Source organism: Daldinia decipiens (genome assembly GCF_022478715.1).
Source record: "Daldinia decipiens strain CBS 113046 unplaced genomic scaffold F4813scaffold_20, whole genome shotgun sequence".
NCBI lineage: Eukaryota > Fungi > Ascomycota > Sordariomycetes > Xylariales > Hypoxylaceae > Daldinia > Daldinia decipiens.
Genome location: NW_026054563.1, coordinates 424,661 through 448,331, shown reverse-complemented (window position 1 = coordinate 448,331; position 23,671 = coordinate 424,661). Strand labels below are relative to the sequence as shown.

General features: G+C 49.7%; 9 protein-coding genes and 1 non-coding gene across 10 annotated transcripts; 7 read left to right on the top strand and 3 right to left on the bottom strand.

Annotated features, from left to right (window-relative positions):
- Positions 1-22: 22 nt before the first annotated feature.
- Positions 23-1,560, top strand: F4813DRAFT_116874 (uncharacterized protein). The gene has a single exon (XM_049238555.1). The coding sequence runs from the start codon at positions 91-93 to the stop codon at positions 1,351-1,353; it is 1,263 nt and encodes a 420-aa protein (XP_049098906.1). The 5' UTR covers positions 23-90; the 3' UTR covers positions 1,354-1,560.
- F4813DRAFT_116867 (ribosome recycling factor) lies at positions 1,491-3,056 on the bottom strand. The gene is made up of 4 exons (XM_049238554.1): positions 2,956-3,056; positions 2,763-2,894; positions 2,555-2,698; positions 1,491-2,481 (listed from the first exon to the last, which is right to left on the bottom strand). The coding sequence occupies exons 3-4, from the start codon at positions 2,617-2,619 to the stop codon at positions 1,629-1,631; spliced, it is 918 nt and encodes a 305-aa protein (XP_049098905.1). The 5' UTR covers positions 2,620-2,698; positions 2,763-2,894; positions 2,956-3,056; the 3' UTR covers positions 1,491-1,628.
- Positions 3,057-3,242: 186 nt separating this feature from the next.
- Positions 3,243-3,342, top strand: F4813DRAFT_t92. The gene has a single exon. It is a non-coding gene; the product is annotated as a tRNA-Val (tRNA).
- Positions 3,343-3,507: 165 nt separating this feature from the next.
- Positions 3,508-7,670, bottom strand: F4813DRAFT_362392 (PIN domain-like protein). The gene has a single exon (XM_049243620.1). The coding sequence runs from the start codon at positions 7,475-7,477 to the stop codon at positions 3,692-3,694; it is 3,786 nt and encodes a 1,261-aa protein (XP_049098904.1). The 5' UTR covers positions 7,478-7,670; the 3' UTR covers positions 3,508-3,691.
- Positions 7,671-7,888: 218 nt separating this feature from the next.
- F4813DRAFT_362391 (Sm-like ribonucleoprotein) lies at positions 7,889-8,811 on the top strand. Its single transcript, XM_049243619.1, has 2 exons — positions 7,889-8,127; positions 8,193-8,811. Exons 1-2 carry the CDS (start codon positions 7,999-8,001, stop codon positions 8,436-8,438), a joined length of 375 nt encoding a protein of 124 aa, XP_049098903.1. The 5' UTR covers positions 7,889-7,998; the 3' UTR covers positions 8,439-8,811.
- Positions 8,812-9,559: 748 nt separating this feature from the next.
- F4813DRAFT_116812 (aldehyde dehydrogenase) lies at positions 9,560-11,517 on the top strand. The gene is made up of 3 exons (XM_049238551.1): positions 9,560-10,262; positions 10,314-11,387; positions 11,439-11,517. Exons 1-2 carry the CDS (start codon positions 9,820-9,822, stop codon positions 11,293-11,295), a joined length of 1,425 nt encoding a protein of 474 aa, XP_049098902.1. The 5' UTR covers positions 9,560-9,819; the 3' UTR covers positions 11,296-11,387; positions 11,439-11,517.
- On the top strand, positions 11,518-12,448 carry F4813DRAFT_116833 (uncharacterized protein). Its single transcript, XM_049238553.1, has 2 exons — positions 11,518-11,838; positions 11,945-12,448. Exons 1-2 carry the CDS (start codon positions 11,688-11,690, stop codon positions 12,358-12,360), a joined length of 567 nt encoding a protein of 188 aa, XP_049098901.1. The 5' UTR covers positions 11,518-11,687; the 3' UTR covers positions 12,361-12,448.
- An 82-nt stretch (positions 12,449-12,530) lies between these two features.
- On the bottom strand, positions 12,531-14,058 carry F4813DRAFT_116821 (NAD(P)-binding protein). Its single transcript, XM_049238552.1, has 3 exons — positions 13,508-14,058; positions 13,061-13,451; positions 12,531-12,998 (listed from the first exon to the last, which is right to left on the bottom strand). The coding sequence occupies exons 1-3, from the start codon at positions 13,830-13,832 to the stop codon at positions 12,701-12,703; spliced, it is 1,014 nt and encodes a 337-aa protein (XP_049098900.1). The 5' UTR covers positions 13,833-14,058; the 3' UTR covers positions 12,531-12,700.
- A 4,190-nt stretch (positions 14,059-18,248) lies between these two features.
- Positions 18,249-21,618, top strand: F4813DRAFT_362386 (glycosyltransferase family 90 protein). The gene is made up of 5 exons (XM_049243618.1): positions 18,249-18,395; positions 18,465-18,520; positions 18,592-18,696; positions 18,749-18,900; positions 18,961-21,618. Exons 1-5 carry the CDS (start codon positions 18,358-18,360, stop codon positions 21,448-21,450), a joined length of 2,841 nt encoding a protein of 946 aa, XP_049098899.1. The 5' UTR covers positions 18,249-18,357; the 3' UTR covers positions 21,451-21,618.
- Positions 21,619-21,862: 244 nt separating this feature from the next.
- Positions 21,863-23,637, top strand: F4813DRAFT_116774 (uncharacterized protein). The gene is made up of 2 exons (XM_049238550.1): positions 21,863-22,357; positions 22,421-23,637. The coding sequence occupies exons 1-2, from the start codon at positions 22,097-22,099 to the stop codon at positions 23,579-23,581; spliced, it is 1,422 nt and encodes a 473-aa protein (XP_049098898.1). The 5' UTR covers positions 21,863-22,096; the 3' UTR covers positions 23,582-23,637.
- Positions 23,638-23,671: the final 34 nt, after the last annotated feature.

Here is a 23,671-nt window from a genome sequence, read left to right as displayed (position 1 = left end):
CTTCGGAGAATCTAAATCTCGAAAATATTTCAAGATTACCTCGAAACCAACTGCTCGGGCTTTCAACATCACACCGCAATTGGGCCCGCCATGATCCGGCATCCGCTAAACTCGGCAGCCGGCCGCGCCAGGCCAGATCTAAACCGAGTCGCCGACGGCATCGCCGCCTCCCTGCGACAATTCTCCGTCTCCGCGCGCCGGGGCGCCGAAGACAACGATGACGATCACTCGCAGCGACCTTCCAGTCGGCAGCGTTCCATAGCTGCTGTCAACGAGCTGATCGCGACGGTGGATAGCGGTATCGGCGCATCGAGGCCAACCCAGAACACAGCTGCGAATGCCCCGCCTCCTGCCCGGAGCCAGGGCCCGAATGTTATCACCTTGAAGAATATACCCCGCGGCGGCTTCAGCGGCATCACGAGGACTGCATATGGCGGCCCGAATATTATCAGAACCGATAGCTTGCCGTCTCGCGGCGGTTTCAACAGCATAGTAAGGACTGGCCCGCCACCCACCGGCATGCCACCTCGATTCGGTGCAAATGGTAGCCCGAATATCATACGAGGCGGTTTCCGCGGCCGCGGAGGAGGCGGCGGATCTCCGCGATTTGGGCCTCCGCGACAGGGAGGACCGAGTGGTGGTGGTGGTGGTGGTGGTAGAGGAAATCGACGCCCGGACGACCGACCACAGCGCGCACGCGGATCCCGCCGCCGACGAGGCGGCGACGACGACGAGAAAGGCGCCCGACGACGCGAAGCAGGGCAACAGGCAAAGGAAGAAAACGAGATAGACAGCCCCGCCATCAGAGCATACCTCGAGGGCAAGGAAACCGGCCGGACCATAGCCTTCAACCCCAGCCTCTCGCTAGCCTCGCTCGCGGGCTGGGGCCCCGCCGTAGCCACGTCCTCGACGCCCTTCGGCCAGGGCGAGACGGTCCTCCGCCAAGCGCGCATCCTAGGCGGCGGCCAGGCGTTCCACCCGCAGCACCTGGAGCAGCCGCTGTCGCTGCATCTGGCGTGGCGGGACGGCAACGGCGCGTTCGTGCCGCCGTCGGACGAGGCGCGGATGTGGAAGAAGCAGGTCCTTAAGGATAGGCCGTTCGAGGCTCCCGCTGAGATTAAGACGGCGGTGCTGGAGGACGCGCTGCTGGGCAAGTATGGCGAGGGGCCTAAGTATGCGGATCCTCAGGATACGATTGGGACTCTGCGCAGCTACGTCCGGAGAGATGGCACGTGGAATGCGCATGCGCAGAGGAGTATTGAGGCGAAGGTTCAGAGTCTGCTGGGCCAGTCTGGTCAGCAGCCAGCTGCTACGGCTGACAGTGGTGCTGCGAGGCCAGAGGCCAAGGCTTGATTTATCTGGCACCCTCCCTCTAGGCCGTTCCGGTGGGAATTACACAGGATGGGCGTATGATTCGGCGTCTTTAGATTCGGGCTCTAAGCATAAAATGTACTGCTACCACGCGACGCATGTAACAATAACAGGTAGTCTATAATACATCTGTGCTATACGACTACATACCTATGCACACCTCTGCTGATCAAGCCGAGGCCGTACCCCCCCTATTTACTCCAGGTCATCAATGGGCCATGCGTATCGCAACCACCAAGTGATGTATACCAACCCCCTTAAACAGGCAGACTCTTAATCGCATCCTTCTCCAAATCGTCAATCTCCGCCATCTTAGCCTTAATAATCTTATCCAGCTCCTTATCCGCCAATCTCTTGAGATCAGGACCAATCTCGCTGTTCTTGCGCCACGTCACATGCTGCTTATCGCGTTTCTGGCGGACGCTCCTGACGCGGTCCCTCCAATCGTTGCAGACGGCCTTGGCGCGCTTGAGCAGGTCGTCGCGGGTCTCGGGCTCGATCTTCAGGATCAGCTCGAGCTCGTTGTCCGGGTCGCGCTGCGGCTGCTGGTTGAAGTCGCTGCTGGCCTGGACGGCGCTCATGATGGGCTTGACGTAGGCGGCCTCGTGCGCGATCAGGCTGATGGTGCGGCCGCCCCGCGGTATCACCTGCGCCAGCTCCCGCAGCGGGTACGTCGCCGGGTCCTTGCGGTCCGGCTGCACGCGCAGCGCCCCGACTACGACGGGGTTGAAGCGGCCGCCCGCCCGCAGCTCCTTGAGCAGCTCTCGGTGGTGCTCGTCGTGCCGGCGGATGCGCGACTCCACGTCTGCGAAGTTGAGCGGCGTTTCCGGGTTCGCGGGCGGGTGCTTGGGCCCGTTGGGGTCGTCGGCTTCGGCGTCCCCGCGGGCGACGGACGCCGGCTTCTTGTGGTCTTCGCGCGTCTTGTCCTTGGGCGCTTTGCTCTTCCACACGGGCGAGGTCGTGTGCAGGGCACGAATGTTGCCGCTACCCGCGGGGTATTGGGGTAGGAGGAGGATGCATGGGCGAAGGAATGGCGGGGTGGTGGTGGTGGTGATGGTAGTGATGGTAGTGGTGGTGTCTAAGGTGCAGCGTGGGCGGGATATGTCGTGGCTGGTTTGGAGAGTATCAGTACCTAACCTAATGTGTGTATGTATATACGGCTGAGTCAATTGAGAAGACTGACACTCTCCCAAGCTCAGGACGAGCTCGGCCTTGTCGCAGCAGTGCTCTGGTAGCTGTGGCTCGCATTGTGTTTTTATTTTTATCTTGTTGAATCTTACTGGATCTTACTGAATTATCCAAGGTAGAAGTGGAACGGTTTCGTGAGCTAAATTTTAAAGTTTAATTTCAAAAGTCAAGGTTGAAGTTGGAGCTTGCATGTAATTGCCAACCGTAGTTATCGATAAAGACTTAGTTACCCGCACTCTTCGTGTAAATGATTCCATACAAATGCAGGAGGAGAGGAAAGAGCAAACTGCTTCTGAAGCGTTATTTTATAGAGCAATTGCAACCATCCTGTATGCCTAAGTACCTAGTTAGAGATATAGTATCCCTTTGCGTTTTGCACATTCTAAAAATACTTGCATATTCCTTAGGATCTATGTAGACTTAGGTACATATAATTCAGAGATACAATATAACCGTCGTCGAGTCAAAAGAAGTAAAACCATACAACATGAAGAGGTGGGTTAGTTGAATATATTATTAGGTAATATAGGTACATACCATTTGTTATATTTATTATTTCCGTCGGGACCCTTAGTTAGCGCACTAATTTCATAGATCCCCCGCTAACAAACAAACCAATATAATCCATTGGAAAGCGCCGACTTTTCATCCGAGGATATGGTTTCTCACAAATCACATCTGCTGGTCAACTGGTGTAGTGGTCATCACGTCTGTCTTACAATTCCACTGTATAGTGTATTGTGAGGACACAGAAGGTCGCAGGTTCGATCCCTGCGTTGATCAACTTTTTGCATATCTTCCTTCCGGTTGGAATTACCAAGTGCGATAATAAGAATCTTCTTTATTTTTAATTTTCCATCCGCAACACACTCTCAAATTCTCAACATCTTCGTCTGGTCTTACCTACCGGTTCTTGCCAACAAGATTATAATGTAACTAAGAAAAGAATGAAGCGATTGATATACATCTAACTATTTATATAGATTTTTACCTATGATGTAGCATAATAATTCCGAGACTGAATATTTAAGCATCTAATTTCTCATCTCGTAAGATAGTAAATAGTACACAAGGCCTGAGCCCTCTAGGATTAATTCTACAATGATGCGGTCTTGCTAGGGAAAGGGACAACCTACGCAGACGCCTTAGTTCTCTTCCCCCTTTTCGCGCCTTTGCCCTTTTGCCTACTAGTAGTTTTCTTAACGCCATTATCCTTATTCCCATTTCCCTCGCCACCATCGGCGTATTCATCGTCGTCGTCGTCATCAATCGTAATCGTATTCCCGGCCTTCCTCTTCCTCCGCGCAGATTGTTGTGGGGGTGGCGCAATATTCTCGTCCTCGGCTTCTACTTCCGCAGCAGTGGAAATACCCTCGACTACAGCGTTCGCGCGCAGCTTATTAACCGCTTGAGCCATGCGCTTGCTCCCCTGGACCCTCTGCCTCGGGGCAAATGCTTCTTTTGCCCCGACACCGACGGCGCCCTCGAAGTACCTTGTGATGTTACTCTGTGTACCTTCGGCCTCCCGACGATTCATGTCCCTAATCACGGGGACGAGGACTTCGTCTGTTCGTTCTTCGCTCCATCCAATTGTGCTCATTAGGAATCGTCGTAGGCCCGCAACATCAGGTACGCCCCATTGGAACTGGTCTGGGGTACTGTCGACCTCTGGGTGTAGGTAAGCGTCGTAGACAGCTATATTAGGGAAGCCGGGAGGTAGGAACAACTTCGTAGCCTGGGATTTGCGGAATTTCCTTCGGAAGGTTGATGATTGGTCTGCTTCCTTTGGTCGGTTGTTAATCTGGACGTCCTGCCACCACTCTCGAAACTTCGTGAGCCCATCTCTACCAGGAAACTCGGAAAGAATCTCGACGGCGGTTACGGGCCCGACCCCCGGGAGACCCTCCGTGTAATCGGAGCCAAGCAATTGTGCCAGGGATATTAGTTGCTCACGGGAGAGCGATAGTTCCTTCTCAAGATCGGATCCAAGATAACACTCGACAAACTTGTTGCTATTGAACATGTTCTTATACACTCGCGTGCCGCCAAATAAAAAGGTATCCGAATCGTCCGTCACTATACCATCGACCAGGCCAAGATTAACCAGCTCGGCACATTGAGCTTCTGCTTCCATTGGCGCGGTGATGTAAGGGATACCAAAAAATCGCAATAAAGCTTGACATTCGGTGATCATGATCTGAGTAACTTCATCCGCATCTCTTCGGTCCTTCTTCTGCTGTGTTCGTAGTGCCTTGAGTTCTCGCTCATAAGCTTCTTGGTTCTCCTTCTCGGACTTGTGATTCAGTTGACTAGCAAAACGTGCATGTTCTTCGGCTTCTTCAGCCATCTGTGCAAGTAGCTCCTCTTCCTCGGGATCGCTAAATTCGTTATCATCAAACTCAGCATCGCCAAAAAGCTCGTCGTTAGTAGCATCGGCTACGAGTTTCGATCCGTTAGGCGACTCAAAATCTTCCGGCATAGGCGCTTCAACGTCCTCGAAGGTAGGCTCACGAGATGCTGGCCGAGGAGCGACATCATTGCAGATGGGTTCTTCTGGCGGTTGTAAAGTCTCAACTTCTTCAAAATCCGGTTCCGGTGAAGCTGATTTGGAGGCCGATTTAGGACTAGGTACTGTATCATCAATTGCCTCGGCTTGGGAAGCAGCTTGCTCTTGTACGATATCTGCACGCCGCGTGTCCTCAATTTGATCTTCCTCATCAGCAACTGGAGGATTGACTCTTGTTAAAGTAGCAGGAGATAGTCGTAGTGCGTCTCGATCCTCTTCCACATGTGCAGGGCTTTTCTGATGCGGTAACGGGGGTGCCTCAATAATTTGAATATCACTTTCGTTGTCCGATGACTCGATCTCGATAATTGCATCCTTGCGCCACCGTCTTTCCTCTTCGAGTGCAGCTTCTCGGTCCTGTTCGTTAATTTCATGCTCGATAGCTCGTCGCGCCTTTAGAGATTCGCGGATATCTGATTGATCTTGCATCATCCATGGTGGCAGAGGACGCGCTGCTTCACTTTCTTGTACCTTGTCATCGGCATTAGTATCAGCATCATCGCTGCCATCTCGTATGAAGCCACCTGCGAGCTCATCAGACGCTGATTCTTCTCCAGCTTCCTTCTCGGTTACTTTTGCAGGCGCCTTCTCTTTATTTGCAAAAATACTAGACTTCCAGTCCAGCCTCTCGAACGGCAAAGGCCCATCAAATGGATTCTTTACATTTCGAACTACTGGCTCAGGTTGGGGTTTGAAGACTGGTGCTTTCTTTTTCCTTTTTGATAGAGCAGCTCGTAGATCGACTTCACTATCGCTACTCCCGTTGCTATCCCGTCGTGCCGGCATAGGCTTAGATATCGCCGCATTAGCTCTATTATTCACAATGTGCGCGATCATATTCCCGCTTGTGGTGGCTATCGGCTTTGGTCCTGCGGTAGCTTTTTGTGTCCACTCAGGAGCAGGAACATCTTCAAATTCTTCTTCCTCTTCTTCCCCCTCTGCCGATGAGGTTACTCCGTGTTGGTTCCTCAGAGACAAGGCGATAGCTCGGCTAAGGTCCTCTTCCTCATCGTTAATAAGGATATCCTCCCCGTTTCGTGGCTCAAAAAGATCATTAACGCCATCTCCAACGTCCCCTCCGACAAATAGGGACTCGTCTTCGTCATTAGCAGGGGTGTCTTCTTGACCATTCTGTAATCTAGTTTCATATATTTGTCGTCTTCGCACCTCGGCGTCGTAAGCAGCTCTAGCTTCAGGCTCGACTCTTGGTAAACGATTTATACCTTCGATAGGTACGTCTTCGAAATCGTCGTCATCCTCCCATTCGTCATCATCTTCCTTAGCCTGGTACTGAAAATCTAGGGCATCAACATCAATAGGTTTATGTATCTCGCCACGATCTTTCTCTTTGCTAACAACACCAAGGGCCCATCCACCCTCGGCCCCTTCATTCTTGACCAGGATATATTCGCGATCTTTCTCGCCTGCTATACGCGCATTTTTTGCTAGTGTAAGATCAGTTCCGGTCATTCCGGCTTCCTGCATAAGTCTTTGCGTTAAATGATTTCTCTCCCGCACCCTCTCGATCTGAAACCGGGAAAATGCCATTCTATCAGGGAACATGCCATCCAATTGCTCTTTACTTAAACCCATTCTCAATCGACTTCGTATTCTCGCTGCGTTAAGGATATTATATCTATCAACGGGTGGTAGACTCTTGAAGAACTCGCCTTCGAAGTCGATCTTGCTGAAGTCGTAGACGTTGATATCCTCGCCACTGTTGAACTGTCTTGCATACTCCTCCAACTCCTCTATACTCATAATGCGAGGATCTTCCGGTCGACCCATACCCTCAATACCTCCGTCTAATTCTGGTAGGTGATAGGCATCCTGCTTGTAGAACTTTCTACTCTTCTGCCGTTCGGCTTGGCTCATTCCCAGCTCATCCACATAAACCAATTGATCTGCATCGGGAAGCTCTTCAGCAGGCTCATCTATGTCCGGTCTTCCTTCCGCCTCACGCTCTACTCTCCTCCGGCGCTTCTCGTCCTCTTCCTCTGCTATCCGGTGCATCTGCACGGCCAACAGCTTACCAGCCGTACGGACCGCATCTTCTCTTCGACCCTCCCGTCTCCGTTTTCGGTTTGTGATAGTCTGGCGCTTCAGGGCGGGAGCACCACCATCAAACACGAAGACAGGTTGAATACCGAACCATAGTAGTTTGCATATGCGGCGGAAGAAGCCGACAACATGCGAGTTGCGCAGAGCATTTCCTTCTTTATCGCGAACGGCCTTAAGGAATTGGTATATCCAGATAGATGCATCGACAGCGAGACGTTTACGATTGAGGGTGGCGAGATTCGTTGGACGGGCACACGGCTGCACCACGGTCCAGAGTCCGTTCACACCCATGTTGGCGTGGAACTCACACGATCAGTGAAGGTAATTTATTTGATGTTGTAATTGAAGTGAAGCCCTCATATACAATAGAATTTTGACCGCATGGTTAGCGGCATCCACCTAAGCAGTGTAGATCGAGTTCAAATGGACAAAATAAAAGAGTGTGTTGTTGCCTGAAATTATCATTAGAAGATAGAAATAGAAATGATGGATGACGATGACTCGACGCCGCACCGCGACAATTAGGTAGGTTAGGTACCTTAGGTACCTAGGTAATCGCGTCTATGTACATAGAGCTCAACTTATGTACAGGGGATCCCTGTCAGGTTTAAAGTGGTGGCAGCTACGAGCCGCAAGGGTTAAAGGTGCAGCTCCCTATCGATAAGCCCTATAATATCTTGCCCCTCTTCGCAACTCTTCCCTCTAACACAAAGACACGCTTTCGTCGCGTATAATGAGAAGCCGAATGATATTTAATCCAATACCGCCTTAGAATACCCCAGGGATACTTATTCTAAGGATATATATACCACATGAGCATGGAAACCGATATGGAACCGGCAGAAGCCGAATCATTCCTCAAGTCGCTGCTCAATAAGAACTTACGCATCTACACAACGGACGGGCGCATCTTCATAGGGAACTTCAAATGCACGGACACGGTTCGTCACCACCCTTTACATAGCTACACCTCGACTATACCATGCTAAGACACATATCTCCCTAGCATAACAACATAGTCCTATCGCTGACCTACGAATACCGCGAGCCGCCGCAGCAAAAACTAGCCGAAGCCAAAGCCGCGAGCTCCACATCCGGCGCGGATAAGGTAGCGCTGGACATGACGTCGCGGTACCTGGGCCTCGTCGTCGTCCCCGGGGAACATATAGTCAAAATGGAGGTTGAAGAATTTTCAAGCCAGGCTAAGAGCCGGTCGATATTCGAGCGGAGGGACCTCTACAGTGCTCGGTGATATAGGGTTGCGAACAATGGAAATTTAAAGATCTTATGGAGACCTATTTGTCCAATCATCGCGCGGTCCGTAAAGGGCAGCTACTATGTATATATGTAAATTCAGAGTTAGCCTGAAGGTCAGTTGCACCAGGGCCAATCAGCTAACCTAGTCGGTTCGGAGCGGCGTTCCACAGAGATAGATACCCGAGGGTACGGGTTGTTATAGATTGGTGTTCGCAGCGTATCCGAGGGTTTAGATTATAACGTAGGCACGAGGCGACTCTCGGGGTAATTCGTCAGCGAAGCATGAGGAATGACTTTACATTAGGTAGACGACAGAAAGATTAGAGGTCTAACTAATACTTATCGGTACTAACAATTGCGTATGTCTACTCGATATTGCTTAATAACTTCTTGCAGCGATGTAGCTATAGGAGTAGTTCACATTGGTCTTTGTATAAGCCTCCTATACTAAAGACTTTAAGCTATTTTATTATTGCCGATCAATCCCGTAATTCAAGAAGACTATTTTATATTTGAGTTGATGCAGCATTTATCACTAAGTCTTATGGTTAGAGGCCCATCTACTATAAAAGGTTGTTATCAATGTAGTTGCATAGAACATTGTTTCGCCAATGACGTGGAAATCGTTAAGAGATGCTTCAATCGCAATGGCAACAGAACACAATTAATGAAAACACAACGATCTAGTCCGCACTACCATACTAATTTTATGTATTCAACTACGACGGCAATAGAAGCCGGCTTTTGTTATAGTTGTGAAAGCCTTGGGAATACTGCAAATCTACTAGGTTAGTTAGGTTAGTACAAGGCTACGGAATTAATAGTGTGTGCCCTGGGTGCGTAAGCTATCTATGGTTCAAAATTGCTGCTCTATAATCCCAGAATATCCCTAATCCACCTAAGGTAGATACCGAAAAGATGTGTGATCTATTGTCATCTCCCGGTTGAAGATACTAACCTTGTGTACCGAATTACGGAGGATTTACACTATGTTGGTTGGAACGATATATGCGACCAAGGTGGGGTTGGCTGGAAGCGAATTCAAGCAAGTAACCAAGTATTACTGGGGTGTCGGGGAAATGAGGGGGCATGAATTTCGGTATTAGAGGTAAGTTTCGTAGATTAAAACCGATCTTCAAGAGTGTAAGTTGTTGGAGACGATGCACTCCCGTTACGTACAAAACGTCTCAGCCATCTCGTGCTCCACAGCTTTGCCCGGTTCCGAGTAATCTCATATTCGGCGGGCTGCTAGAGCCACTTATCTCATCACTAGTGTCATAGCATAACCGAAAGGGCATTGCCGGTGATTTGGAATTAATAAATCGGCTCAACACCGCCTACATTTCCAGTTGAATATCCGCCAAGTCTCCGCAAACATGTCAACGTACACGGTACCGTTCGTTATTGATGGCGAGGAACGCCTCGTCGAGAAGACCTTCGACGTGACATCACCTAGCACCGGCAAGTTCTTGCATAAATGTAGTATAGCAACGGAGATAGAAGCTCTCGCAGCTATCGATGCCGCCGTAGCTGCTGGTCAGCAATGGCGAAATACTCCCGTAGCCGAGCGCCGAGATATTTTCCTCAGGGCGGCTGAGATTATGAGCAATAGGAAAGAGGAACTAGCCACGTATGTGATCGACGAAATTGGGGCGGCACGCAGCTGGGCCGACTTCAATATCAACCTCACCATTGATATGTTCAAGGATGTAGCTGGACGGACGGCTGCCGTGGAAGGCACCATTCCTGCGTGTGTGCCAGGTATCACAGCCCTGGTCGTGAAGGAACCGTACGGTGTTGTGTTAGCAATAGCTCCTTGGTAAATATTCCCCTCAACCAATTAGTAGAACTTAGGCTCACCACAACAAAGGAACGCACCATATATCTTAGGCACTCGCTCGGTGCTCTTCCCGATTGCGGCTGGTTGTACAGTTGTTTTCAAGGGATCCGAATTGGCGCCACGTACTCATCACGCTATCCTATCTATTCTCAACGAGGCCGGCCTACCTAAAGGAGTAGTGAACTACATAGTAACCGATCCGGCCCACGCGCCATCCGTTACGGAGTCTTTGATCGCAAACCCACATGTCAAAAAGATCAACTTCACCGGAAGTACGGCGGTGGGGAAGATCATCGCAAAGATTGCGGGCCAACACCTAAAACCTCTCGTCCTAGAACTTGGCGGCAAGGCACCGGCTATCGTGTGGGAAGATGCCAACTTGGACATTGCTGCGGATCAATGCGCCCAAGGGGCCTTCTTTTTCTCCGGGCAAGTCTGTATGAGCACCGAGAGAATAATCGTGCATAAGAAGATCAGCGAAGCATTCAAAGAGAAGTTGGTTGCAGCCATAGAGACCATCTTCCCATCGAAAGGCGATGCCTTAGTCTTGATCAACGCTCGAGGTGTTGATAAGAACAAGAATCTCTTAAAGGATGCGATTAGTAAGGGGGCCGTTCTCCTCAACGGAGATGTGGACGCCGCAGAGAGCTCAAAGACCAGGTTGAGACCAATAGTCGCCAGCAAGGTGACACCCGACATGGACCTGTACAAGCAAGAATCATTTGGCCCGACGACAAGTCTTATTGAAGTTGAGACCGAAGAAGAGGCTCTGCGAATAGCCAACGATACTGAGTATGGCCTCGCATCCGCCGTCTTCACCGAGGATCTAAAGGCTGGCCTGCGATTTGCACGAGGTATAGAGACCGGGGCGGTTCATATTAATAATATGACAATTCACGACGAGACGGCATTACCGCATGGAGGAAGTAAGGAGAGCGGATACGGGCGATTTAACGCCCTGACTGGGGTGGAAGAATGGGTTAGAACGAAGACAATCACCTGGAGAAACTAGCAACTTTGCAGATATAGAGGAGGTATCGCGAATATAAGTAGTTACCTAGGTTAGGTATCTAACCTAAAGACCTAGGTTAAAATAAATGATATGTAAGGAAGAAATCATGCTATATTGAGTTCGCTGTCTAACAAGACCAATAGGTACAATCGTACCATATTAGGTACATGTAGATATTGATGTACCTAATTGGCCCAAGCTCCCTTAAGCTACATGTATGTACAATACTTAGGTACCTCCTTGTGTAACCGATAGAAGCTCCAACAGCGCGGACGTAATCGCAATCGCAATCGCAATCGCAACGTCATTTCGAAAATTTACCAAAACCTCAAGGTTGTCACACCCCCGTTTCTCTGCAAACGCCAAATAAGACGAGGAATACAACATCTACAATGGGGGCAAAAGCATCAAAACCCGCCCAAACGACCACGCGCAAATTCCCCACCAGAGCACCCGGCAGTGCCGCTCCTCCACCACACGCCCGCCCGCGGCCGGCAGTGCAACGGACCCCCGAGCCGCGAGCCTCGCTTACGAAAGATGACGGTGAGCATTTATTTACTGCATTCACTTACTTACTTACACCACGACATCCCGGCGCGCTTCTCCCGCACTACCCTCTAATCAGAGCTAACCTGCCGCCCGCGCCCAGCAATCAAAGCGGATAGCATAGACCCGGACCCGAACCCGTTTACAAACGCAGCCTTCTCGCAGCGGTTGAAGCAGATGGGCGTCGCAACGCCCAACCCGACGCTCTCGAACTCGTCCACGGCGTCGTCCTACCCCGGCGCGCCGGACCAAGGACCGCGGAGCCGTGGGTTCCCCTCGCCGGCGCAGAACCCGACGCTAAGCGCCCTGGAGGCGCGGCAACGGCTGGAGGAGCGTGCGACGCTTGAGTTTGAGAATGTTCGGCAGGGGAGGGAGTTTTTGGACGTGGGGACGTTGAAGCAGGCGCTGGTGCTGCAGGCGCGAGGAACACCGGCCGCTGATATCGAGACGAGGTTGCGGCTTAAGAGCGGTGTTGTGAATAGGTTAGGGCCTAAGGGGGTTACTTTGCCCTTGACTTGACTTAGGGGCATGAAATTACACCTGGGGGAGGAAACACGAAAAACAAATAAATCAAGTTTGCTGCATGGCGGATTTACTAGGGCCCACGAATGGATGGATGGATTACTGTTTGGTGTATATTATGCATTCGAGGTATGTAAAAGCGCCATCTATCGCATCTCCTGGTACATTCGATAATACCTACATCCCCATGCCAAGTCGTTCGTTATCATCAAGCTCCTCCAGCGCAGGGGCCATCGTCCCTAGCAGACAGCCATCTTATCCTGCCAATCTACATAGCTTAGGTACAAACGCAGTATATATCCCACCAGCCAGTCTCCCCCCCCTTCGTACTCATGCTCTACCAAGCAGCATGTCCGCCATCGATACGCAGATCCGCACCAGTCATAAAGCGGCTGGCGTCGCTGAGCAGGAACACAGCGGCGCCGCGGTAGTCCTCGGGCTTGCTGAGCTTGTTCAGCATGTTCTGCTTGGGCCACTCGACGGCGCGGTCGGGGAACTTCTCGAACAGCTTCTGCACCATCTCCGTCACGATGTAGCCCGGCGAGATGGTGTTCACGCGGATGTTCTTGACGCCCCATTCCATCGCTAGGTTGCGGCCGAGCTGGATGACGGCGGCCTTGGAGGCGTTGTATACGCTGGGAGGCGGGTTAGCTCGCTGGTGATCGCTTGTAGGTGTCTGGGGAGGGGAGGGGCTTACGGGCAGATCAGGCCGCGGTTCGCTACTGTGCCGCTCATGCTGGCAATTAGGACAATGCTCCCGGGTGTGTCGTTCTGGTACATATGTTTCGCTACGGCCTGTGCTGTCATGAGTACGCCTGTGACGTTGACTCCTAGCATGCGGTTAGAGTCCTCAGCAGTATAATCTAAGGCCGGAGTCTCCTGCTGGATGCCAGCAGCCGCGATCAGGCCGTCGACGTGTCCCTCCTTGGCGACGATTTCTTCGGTGATCTTGTGAAGTTTGTCGGGTGCCTCCAGAACGTCGACTTGGTGGTAGCTCAGCGAGGTACCCAGTTCCTCCTTAGCTCGGCGTGCTACTTTTTCATAAGATGAACCAGCGCCGGGTTGGGGTTGTCTGTCGAAGACGTGTACTATTTATCCATTATAGTCAGTATCTCTCTTGGAGAAATTGTCTCAGTCCCCATACCTTTGGCGCCTGCTTCTAGGAGGGCTTCTGTCTGTACGAGCCCCAGCCCTTGTGCTCCGCCAGAAACGACAATAACCTTGTCTTTCAAGCTGAATTCAGGTAATATCCCTGGTGGGCTGCTCTGAGTTAGGTCGATCTTGGTAGCGTTGGCCGTAGTGTTGTGAAAAGACCGCCGTGTCGGCGCTTGGCGAGAAGGTAACCTGCAGGCTGCTATTCCTGCTGCTCTGGCTGTGATACTGCATGGTGGTGCCACACGCGGCGTGGCGCCGGCGAGTCTTCCTACTGAAGGGGCAGCTCGAGATATTCTCGGTGCGAGGTTCGACATTGTGAGTTGGTCTGGTTTATGGAGGATTTTTGGTATAGAAAGCCTGAGACGCCTACGTATATATATGCTCTGAGTGACCCAGTTCAAATAAGACCTCCGTCCTAATTATGCGGGCCAACGTGTGTCTTGTTTGAGAAAGATAACGATCTGCTGGGCCGAGGGGCGTGGGGTGGGCAATGACACGGGTGTCCGGAAGCACGAATAAGAAGGATCCGGTCCACGATGACACGATAGTATAGTATAGACGATGTGTTAGTTCCATATTGATGGAGGGCAAGCTCGCAACGGGCGTTATATATAGCGAAGCTTTAGTCCCCTGCTCCGGGAGCTATCGTGAGCCGAGAGTGTCAGTTCCGCTAAGGTGTTCACAATACCCAAGCCTAGCCCCCCTTTCTCTTTTCATCTAGGAACAAAGCCGCAGGAATAGCTCCTGGAACCAACGGCGAGGCAAATTAGGGAATAGCAGGTGATGAGGGGGCTCCGCTCCCCCTTGGGATAGAGCGAGGGGCCGAAAGCTTAGGGCCTTGGGACCTTAGACGAGGGTTTGACAGTTCTAGAGCTAAGTATAGTCTTCCCCACAGACGCAGTAACATATTGTACCATCGTAGAATCCGCCTTGGCCAGGTTGGTTGACCGGTGAAGGTTCGGAAATCCGACATGTTACCAAATACCAACGGGCATCTTACTACGTGGGTACGAATATGGATTCTCGGTGACAATGCAAGGCTGGCAAACAGACACATGATTAGTATCGTGCCCCACGTGCCTCGCTGGCGAACAAAGAGCTTTGCTAATGAATCACCGGATGAACTTCCTGGAAGCTATGGTGCTATGGCTTAGATGCTTCGGGTTACCTATTCAGGCAATCCCACGACCAGGAGCCAACGGGTCAACAAGGTGGAGCTTAATACAAGCTATTCTACAGAGTATAATCCATCATCACACAAGGTTAACCAACCGTGCCTTGCCAAAAACTTAATGATCACGCTTGAGACTAAGGGGACTAGTAGCAGGTGGGAAGGTTAGGCTGGAGCTCGTTCTGTTCTGCTGCCAACCAACCGGTCGAATCTGCAAAGATAGTCAGGGGTATAACATTTCGTCGATGTAAACCGACGCCACATGATCGCATCTACATATCCGCCTACATATTCGGCTCGCTTTCCCTGCATCGCTGCCTCATTGTGAACACAGTTTAACCTAGTGCGTACATGTGTACCTAGGTAGGTATGCATACTACCCACCCATATGAGGTATGTGATGTGTATACAAGCATGCGAGTCTCCCCGCATTTCCATATGTATTTTAATACTACTTTTCCCCCGCGAACCCTGCAGGTGGGAGGATTCCTGGGTTCGTCATGGGGTTGGTTGGCTCATCCCGTCGTCCAATAGTGTAACTCGCAGAGAGTATTTCTAGCTATTAGAGTTAGTTCTGGCGGAGGTTCCGCAGCGTTAGCGTTCTTCCAGGACTATACGATCGTCAGCGGCACTGTTTACAAAGTCTTGTCTCTTGTTAAATCTGTATATACAGATCACACAGATATCCTCTAGTCTTTGTTGTGCTATTCTTCTCTTCCGCGATTGGGCAAATCCGAGCCTGACAAAGCTCGTCTATCTACTTGAAGGCTTATATAGCACAACCCCGGCTCCCCGTTGTTGACCTGTCAACTGGAACACTTTGGTAAGATTACCGGCCCGCTGCCGTCGAGGGAATACGACAGGTCAATCCGGCATTTAGCGTAGCCATCGGAATACATATGTCAATGTACTCACCAATCGTCTCGCCCTCCCAGTCCCCTTGCTCCGATGCATGTCCAGCCTGGCAGAAAAGACCCCTACTGCAGGATGTTATTGATGAACGACCCAGAATTTCTTTAATCGGGAAGCCGCTCATATTAGCAGGCTTTCAATCACGCGTTCCCCCTCTAGATGCAGATATTTTGCCACCGAGAGTAGATAAAATAGGCGATCTAGGGACAGTAACATTAAGGGTCTTGTTTCTGCTTAGCCCGTCTATCCCTCAGCCCTATGTGTCTACCGGTGAGGTAACCTATTATGAATAACAGCGGTTAGTGCGGGTGAGGGAATAATTGACGTTAGCTACAAATATCCAAGTGGTGATGCTTCTTTTTCCCCGGCCAAAAGACAGTACTACCGCTGCTGTGTGCCCAAACCGCGCAATAGCGGGCTATGGTTCATTATTATCCGGTGCACAGAAGAAATAGTGAGAAAGAGTTGCTGTTAATGAGCGAATTGCCGAGTTGAAAACACACCGAGACGATTCAAACCCTACTAACTGTCGTCTCGGACCTCCCTCGCAAAGAGCAACTCTCGCAGAGTCGGCCTATCTCGGATATGTTGAAGACGAGCCTCTGGAAATAACAATTTACTCTATTAGGAATTAAATCGAACCTGTCCTCGAAGGTAATACCGAATTGTTTGCCTCTCCGGAAACATTGCGGGTGTAACCTTCACGTATCTGCATCCCATTTCTCCCATTTCTACCATTTCCAAGTCGTCACCTCGACATCATACTGCAGGAAGAAACACAACAGAACATAGGTAACATTTTCTTGCTCATATGTTGGGATGAACAAATCAGATAAATCAGACATGATCAGTTCGTAAGTACATGCGGCTTAATGATAACTCGCTGGGAATATTCTCGGAATCGCTTGAAGAAATCAGTAACACCGCATTCGCTTAAGACTTCGACCATAATGTTGGGCTAAAGCCCATAACTACAGTCTGTAACACGTAAAGCCACTGATCTCAACCTGCATGCGAAAGCGTTCATTCGGATTGTGAGAACCTACTAAATCAAATACCATCTTAACCCGCGATTGACGTTATCAAGGTCCTCCCCCGAAACCCAATAGCCGTTACCACGGATGTTGTCGTCCAATGCAACGCCACCATGGAAGCCGCAAGCGACGGGGATATCGGCATGGCAGCTAAGCTCTAGGTTAGGTAAATCAACTTCGCTGCTCCCGCCAAGACCTGTTTTCGGTGACGTATACAGCAAGGTATGCAGTCACATCTAGATAAGGTGTATCATAACGTTGCCTAGGTAGCCACGGTCAAGGCGTGCTGTTCTAGAGCGCGAATGCTGCATGCTAGAAATGAAATATATTACCCTTACGACATATGGGAACTCTTCAGGTAATTGCAGATGCGGAAACACGTTTAACATACTATTTTGCCACCTGCAGCGTGGCTAACAAGGTCACGAAAAGGGAAGAGACGCATACCTTAGGTAGTATTCATCTGACACGTGAGGGCATTTCTTAAATGCTGTATTATAGGCGACTATATCGTAGTTTCCATTACCATGCGTGATTCATACTGGGAATTTCGAGACTATTCCGGCCAATAACTTAATTACACATGGCCTATATGGTCAAGTTAACTTCGATACGCGGCAATTGGAGATGAGGAATTAGAACCTGTTGAATGTAGATTTGGGGGAACGTGGTTCTTGAGGCTAAATTAGCCAACATGATGAACCCCGTTTATTCTTGACTACTTCATTGACTGCAACGCTAACTGGTGGTATTAAAGAATAGAAGAAAGGTAATCAACTTAACCTCATTTCGTGCCGGTTTCCATGTCGGCGTATATCATATCATTTATAGGCCATGTACATACCGTCATGGCATAAGTTATTTAGTTCATGTTTTCTATCTTAATAAGAACCTACAAGTAAAGATACTCACTGTCCTCATGTTGATGTATATATCGAGCTCCATAGCACGGGAAAATATTGAGTATGGGTACTTGAGGATATTAGGTGTCTAACCCAAGAGAAGACAACGTGAAGGCACCATTAGCTAGGGATAATAGAAAGTGCTAAGGGTCCTACAGGAAACAATATTATTATCTTTTTATTATTATACTCAACAGTAGAAGGATATCTCTGATTTATTGTTGGCTGAAGCTAGTTTTCTATATAACTTAGACACTGAAACTTGGTTGAGTTAATACCTTAGTTAGGTACTTTAAAGACATTTCTCTTCGATCAGTAAGTTGTAGTAGTTAATATTTAACTTATAGTGATTTTTTTTAAACTACTCTTACTAACACGCCTAATTTATCTAATATACTACATCAATAATGTACAATTATCTAGGTTAGGTTAAACGGTCGTATATAATGTCTTTCGTGCGTCTTGTATAATGCTCTTATGTTTATACCTATAATTTTCCTTTATTGCATTAGTCTACTATGTGTTTAACATGAACACTTAAGAGAGCAATAGTTCGTTACGCCAGACTCGCACTGTAACCCCCACATAATTTAGCCCAGCTGACACAGTTCGTAGTACGTTATTCGCACATATCTCAACTGCGCCACAGCCAGGGGAAAATAGGGATCTCCATTTCCTTTTTCAGCTGGTTTTGGTTTTTAGCAGGGCTCCGTTTGTAATTACCATTCATATCGAACTCTCAATTTACTCCTTACTAAAAACATTATATGCCGTATCTCCATTGAATGGCTTTATTACAACTAGCTTTTATGCAGTCCTAATGGCACGTGATGGGGGTTCGAGGCTGACGTCTGTCTGGTAAGTTGTGATGAACATATGAGCCTTGGGTCGTTATGAGAGGTAGTGGCTAACTTGGCGTGTATGTAGCTTTCTCGCTTCATATATCTGGTTATCATGTTCAATACAGAGGCATTCGTTAATAGGTATGCTCATATATATGTCATATATATGTCCTCACATAACTATTAGATATTCAAAGACTTACACCATATAGATCAACCACGACTGTCCTCATTTTTACTCTTATTCATCTCAGGCGCGGTAGCTTTCATAGCTAGCCTGTTTTCAAAATGGCTTCCCGGCGCAGATGGGAGATTTGGTACGTTCGCATTATCGTTCTGCAAAAAGCAGCTTCTGACATTGCGTTACAGATTCAGAAGCAGTTCTAAAGGGAATGCAGTCGTCCCTGCCACACCGCCCTCGTCGTTTTTATGTTCCTTGTATAATACTTCTTATTGTCTTCCGATTGGAGATTGCGCATCAAGTCCTCACTAACTTCCAATGTGCTTCTGAAGGCGTAGAGGTAAAATACATCTCTCCACAACCACCAAAGTAGCATATATGTCTAACGTGACCTACATAGGCTTTTATCCCTGTACTCCTAGCTGTCTATGAGTTCCTTTCACACCGTGCGCCTACGATTGTGTCTGATGAGCCTGAAGATATGTGGGGTAACCCTTTAGACGACTTGAAGAACTGGCTCATAAGCTCTCCTATCAATGTCCTCGTCAGTACCATCGTGTTTAGTTATGGAGTTTTTATGACAGGCGATTTTACTTCGAGGTCTACGTACTTTTGCACGACCCATGGAAAAGGGGGCACCCTCGTCCCGTTCTTGCAGTGGGTGGGCCTTCTCACTGATGCGATCATTATAGTTATGTCGTGGAGGGTGCTTTCGTGGGCGCGGACCACGAAGGGTCGTCTTCGAACGCTCGGCGGGATCCTGCTCATGGCATCCGCTGGTGTCTTGCTTCTATGTCTAGAGACGCGAATATCTCAGCATCGCGAGATCATTAACCACCACCCTTTCAGGGGGATCGGCTCCCTCTACTTTTTCGATATTTTTAGCACGGGACTGCTTGTCTCTACATTCGTCATATCAATGGCGCTCTGGGCTTGTGATTCTACTGTATTAGAGCCTACGGCCGTCGCGACTTTTACTTCTGGTATATTAGCCAGCGTTCAGAGCATCTCGTTGATCGGGACATACCAGCAGACCTCAGCTACCCAACCGCTGATAGTGCTATCTATTATCTCCGTTGGTTTTGTCATCTTCACGTACGCAAACAGCGTGAGATGGATTGTGGTCTTCAAGCGAGTAATCCTCCTGTGTCTGCTTGTCTGTATTATATTCACATCAACAATTTATGCTATATTCAAAAATGGGCAACTGGATCGTCATCCTGTTGACGAGCTTGTTTATAGGAGAAGAGTAGAAGCAGATCGTTGGCTCCGACATGCAACCGTCAGTACTACGCTGAAGCTTGCTGTTGCAGAATACAAAGATCGTCATCAGGGGCGCGACCCGCCACCAAACTTCGACAAGTGGTTTGAGTACGCACGGCAACGTAAATCGGTTATCATCGACAAATTTGATCAGATCGAGAAAGATGTCCAACCCTTTTGGGGCATGAAGCCACAACAGATCCAGGAGGGCTTAGAAAAGCTGTACGGGTTACCGGATATTGCGATTATTAAAATTGCCGATGGCCAAGTATCCTACAACCTGCCCGCACAGTCGCTTCACGAGGGGATAGTAGAATATGCGGCATCGATGATTTCAACATTTGTTGAACACCTCCCTCCCATGTCTATTGCTATCAATCTAAACGAGCGACCAAGGATCCTAGTTCCTTGGGATGATGTCCATAGATTAACTATGGCGGGAACTAGCGGGCGGTTCCAGCTTCTCCCTCACCGTACACGTAAACGTCAGGGAGATGAGACAAATTTGGCAAGGGATATTCCTATCGATACGGCCCAGGCTGTTCTCGAGTCGGATACCCAAACATACGTATCTCCAACGAAGTTTCGACAACTCGAAGCCTTGGCCTGCCCGCCTGGTTCCGCTGCACGTGGAGGGGTACAGTGGGACGTGAGAGATTTCTGTTCTTCGTGCGTGAAACCTCACTCCCAGGGCCAATTCTTGGAAGACTGGGAGATGTTTCTCGACCCGTGTCATCAGCCGGACATATTCAATCTTCACGACTTTCACACGACGCCTCATCTCTATGACTTGCAGCAAGATCTTTTGCCAGTCTTTAGCAGATCAAAGACGGATAGTTTCAACGATATTCTCTTCCCGCTTATAAGTCCTTACTTACGGGACCCAGACGATGTAGCGTTTGAAAAGAAGAAGGATATTGTCTTCTGGCAAGGGGAAGCCAGCGATTCGCGAGTCATAACGCACTCTTCGCTTTTCGGCGGACATCGGCATCGGTTAGTCCATCTTGCAAACAATGCCAGTGCCAACGATGCGATATCTGTACTTCTCGGCGACAAAGTTGATGGGAAGGACAAATTTAAGTACGAAAAGACGTTGCTGGAAGAGGCAAATGGCCCTCTACCTTTCCAGTTCTCTTTTACAGATGATGGGTCCTGTACGGATACAATATATTGCCAACTTCTGCGAGCAGAATTTGGCTTTAAGGAGCCGACCAAGGCATTTGATAACCGATATATCATGGTTCTAGATAGCGCGGACGGGCCGTCGCCTGATCTACTCCCGATCCTTCGGTCTAATAGCGTACCAGTGCTGTCAACTATCTTCCGCGAGTGGTATACAGAGCGGTTAATGCCGTGGGTGCACTTCGTGCCGGCCGATCTACGCTACCACGGCCTACATAGTACATTAGCATATTTCATCGGCCTCAAGAATCGAGGGCCGATCAATGGGAAATCGCGGCTTACCCAGGGCCGGTTGGAAGATGCGCGCTGGATCGCGGAGGAAGGGCGTAAATGGACTGATAAAGCTATTAGGAGGGAGGATATGGAGGTGTATATGTTCCGGTTGCTACTGGAATGGGGACGAATTATTAACGAGGATAGGGACAACATGGGCTTTGTATTGTAGGGGCAGGCGTTACAACGAGTATATATAGAGTAATATAATGTCATTAGAGCACTTTATGTATGACTTGATTTCTCTGTATATTACATAGGTAGGTAGGTACCTAGGCATGTATTGTTGATGGTAAAGGGTAACATGTACTTAGTAATTTTATGTTATTGATAGAAAAGGAATTAACCTAGGTTATTTCAATTAACTAGTTTTAGTTATAAGCTAATAACTCGTGATTTGCATAAAGCTTAACTTGAAATATTGCATGGTGTGACGTAGCCATGTCCACTCAGCCCCCGGCCTCGAGGTAGAGGTCCACTATGTAGAGGTAAGAGGTACGTACTTAGGCTAGGTACCCGATAGGCAGCTCTCTACCTAGGTAGGTACATACATACATACCTCCAATGCTCCCCACCTGAATCATCTAACCTACTATTAAACCAATCCCCCCAATCACACATCATCAACTCCAGCACCTCTACATCGACGATAGCGACGTTAACCCCCTCGGAGTAATAGCGCGGTTTACCATAGATCATTGCGATAATATTTGGAAATTAGAAATCATTAATACATCGTTTATACCAATAAGATCTCTACTATTCAATCTGTGCGCCAGGCTGTGGTGAAGACCGGACTGAAAGAAACCCCACCGACGATGGCGGTTATCGACGAAGACACATTCTCCAACATCCCGTGGAACAGCAGTAACAATGAGAGCGGGATCATTGGTTCCAGCTCATCCACGCCTACTATAGAAGCAGAACCCCCTAGCGCCCAAGCCCAACATCATGGTGCCAACTTGGAGCGCCTGGATCCCGGCCTGTCCGGCGATATTCTTGAGTGTATCGTATCCGAGCCTCGTAAGGAACAAGACGGCACTAAAGATGCGTTCGTATCATATTTAATTACTACTCATGTAAGCTTACGTTCGGGCTGCTATACCGTGGTATCATGTCTGTATACTAAATCGCCGACTTAGTCAACATTCCCCTCCTTTCAAAAATCAACCTTCACCTCCCGTCGCCGCTTTACCGATTTCGTCTTCCTCTATAAGACCCTGTCTAAGGACTACCCAGCATGCGCGGTACCGCCGCTACCAGATAAGCAGCGTATGGAATACGTGCGAGGCGATCGCTTCGGCTCAGACTTCACCAACCGACGAGGCTTCTCCCTACAACGTTTCCTCGCGCGCATCACCCTGCACCCCATCCTCCGCCGAGCGCCTATCTTCCACACCTTCCTCGAGTCCCCCGACTGGAATGCGACTATGAAGTCCCGTGCCTCTAGGACTAGCACGGCTTCCGACCAGGGAAGCGGCGGCGTCTTTGACAACTTTGCCGACACCTTCATCAACGCCTTTACCAAGGTTCACAAGCACGATAAGCGGTTCGTCGAAGTTCGTGAGAAGAGCGATAAGCTGGACGAAGACTTAGGGCACGTGGAAAAGGTTGTGGCGCGGGTCGCCCGACGGGAAGTAGACCTCGAGACGGACCTGCGGGACCTTACGGAGCAATTCCAAAAACTAATCACTCTGGAACCGGGCGTCGAGAGCGCAGTGCACGGGTTTGCAGCCAGCGTGGAGGACACGGCGACAGGGCTGAAAAAGTTGCGCGAACACACGGACCAGGATTACCTAGGTAGCCTACGAGATATGCAAGCGTACAGCCTCGCGCTGAAAAACCTGCTCAAGGCGCGCGAGCAGAAGCAACTCGATCACGAGCAACTCACCGAGTACTTGAACAAATCAACGGCGGACCGCGACTCGCTGGCTTCGGGGTACGGGTACGGGAGCGCAGGTGCGTTAGGCGGCGCCGGGAGCTTCATCCGGTCCAAGATCGAGGACGCGCGAGGCGTGGACCACGAGGCCAGCCGGCGCGAACGCCTGCGCAAGCTTGAGATGCGTATCGACGAGCTGACGACGGAAGCCGAGCGCGCGAAGAAGACAAGCCAAGCTTTCGACGAGGAGGTTGTGAAAGAGGTTGTTGATTTCGAGCGCATCAAGCGCGTCGAGCTGAAGCGACAGCTTGGTGGCCTGGCGGACGCGCATGTTGATTTTTATGGTAGCGTGGCGGATGTCTGGGAGCAGTATGTGCGGGACATGGAGAAGGAGGGATTGAGCTCGTCGGCGTACACGGGGTGATTTTGGGACGGGTCGAGAGCGGACGGGTGGTATAAGGGAAACGGAGGGGAGGGGGAAAGCGCGTAAGAAAACAGTTAAGGGGGGGAGGCA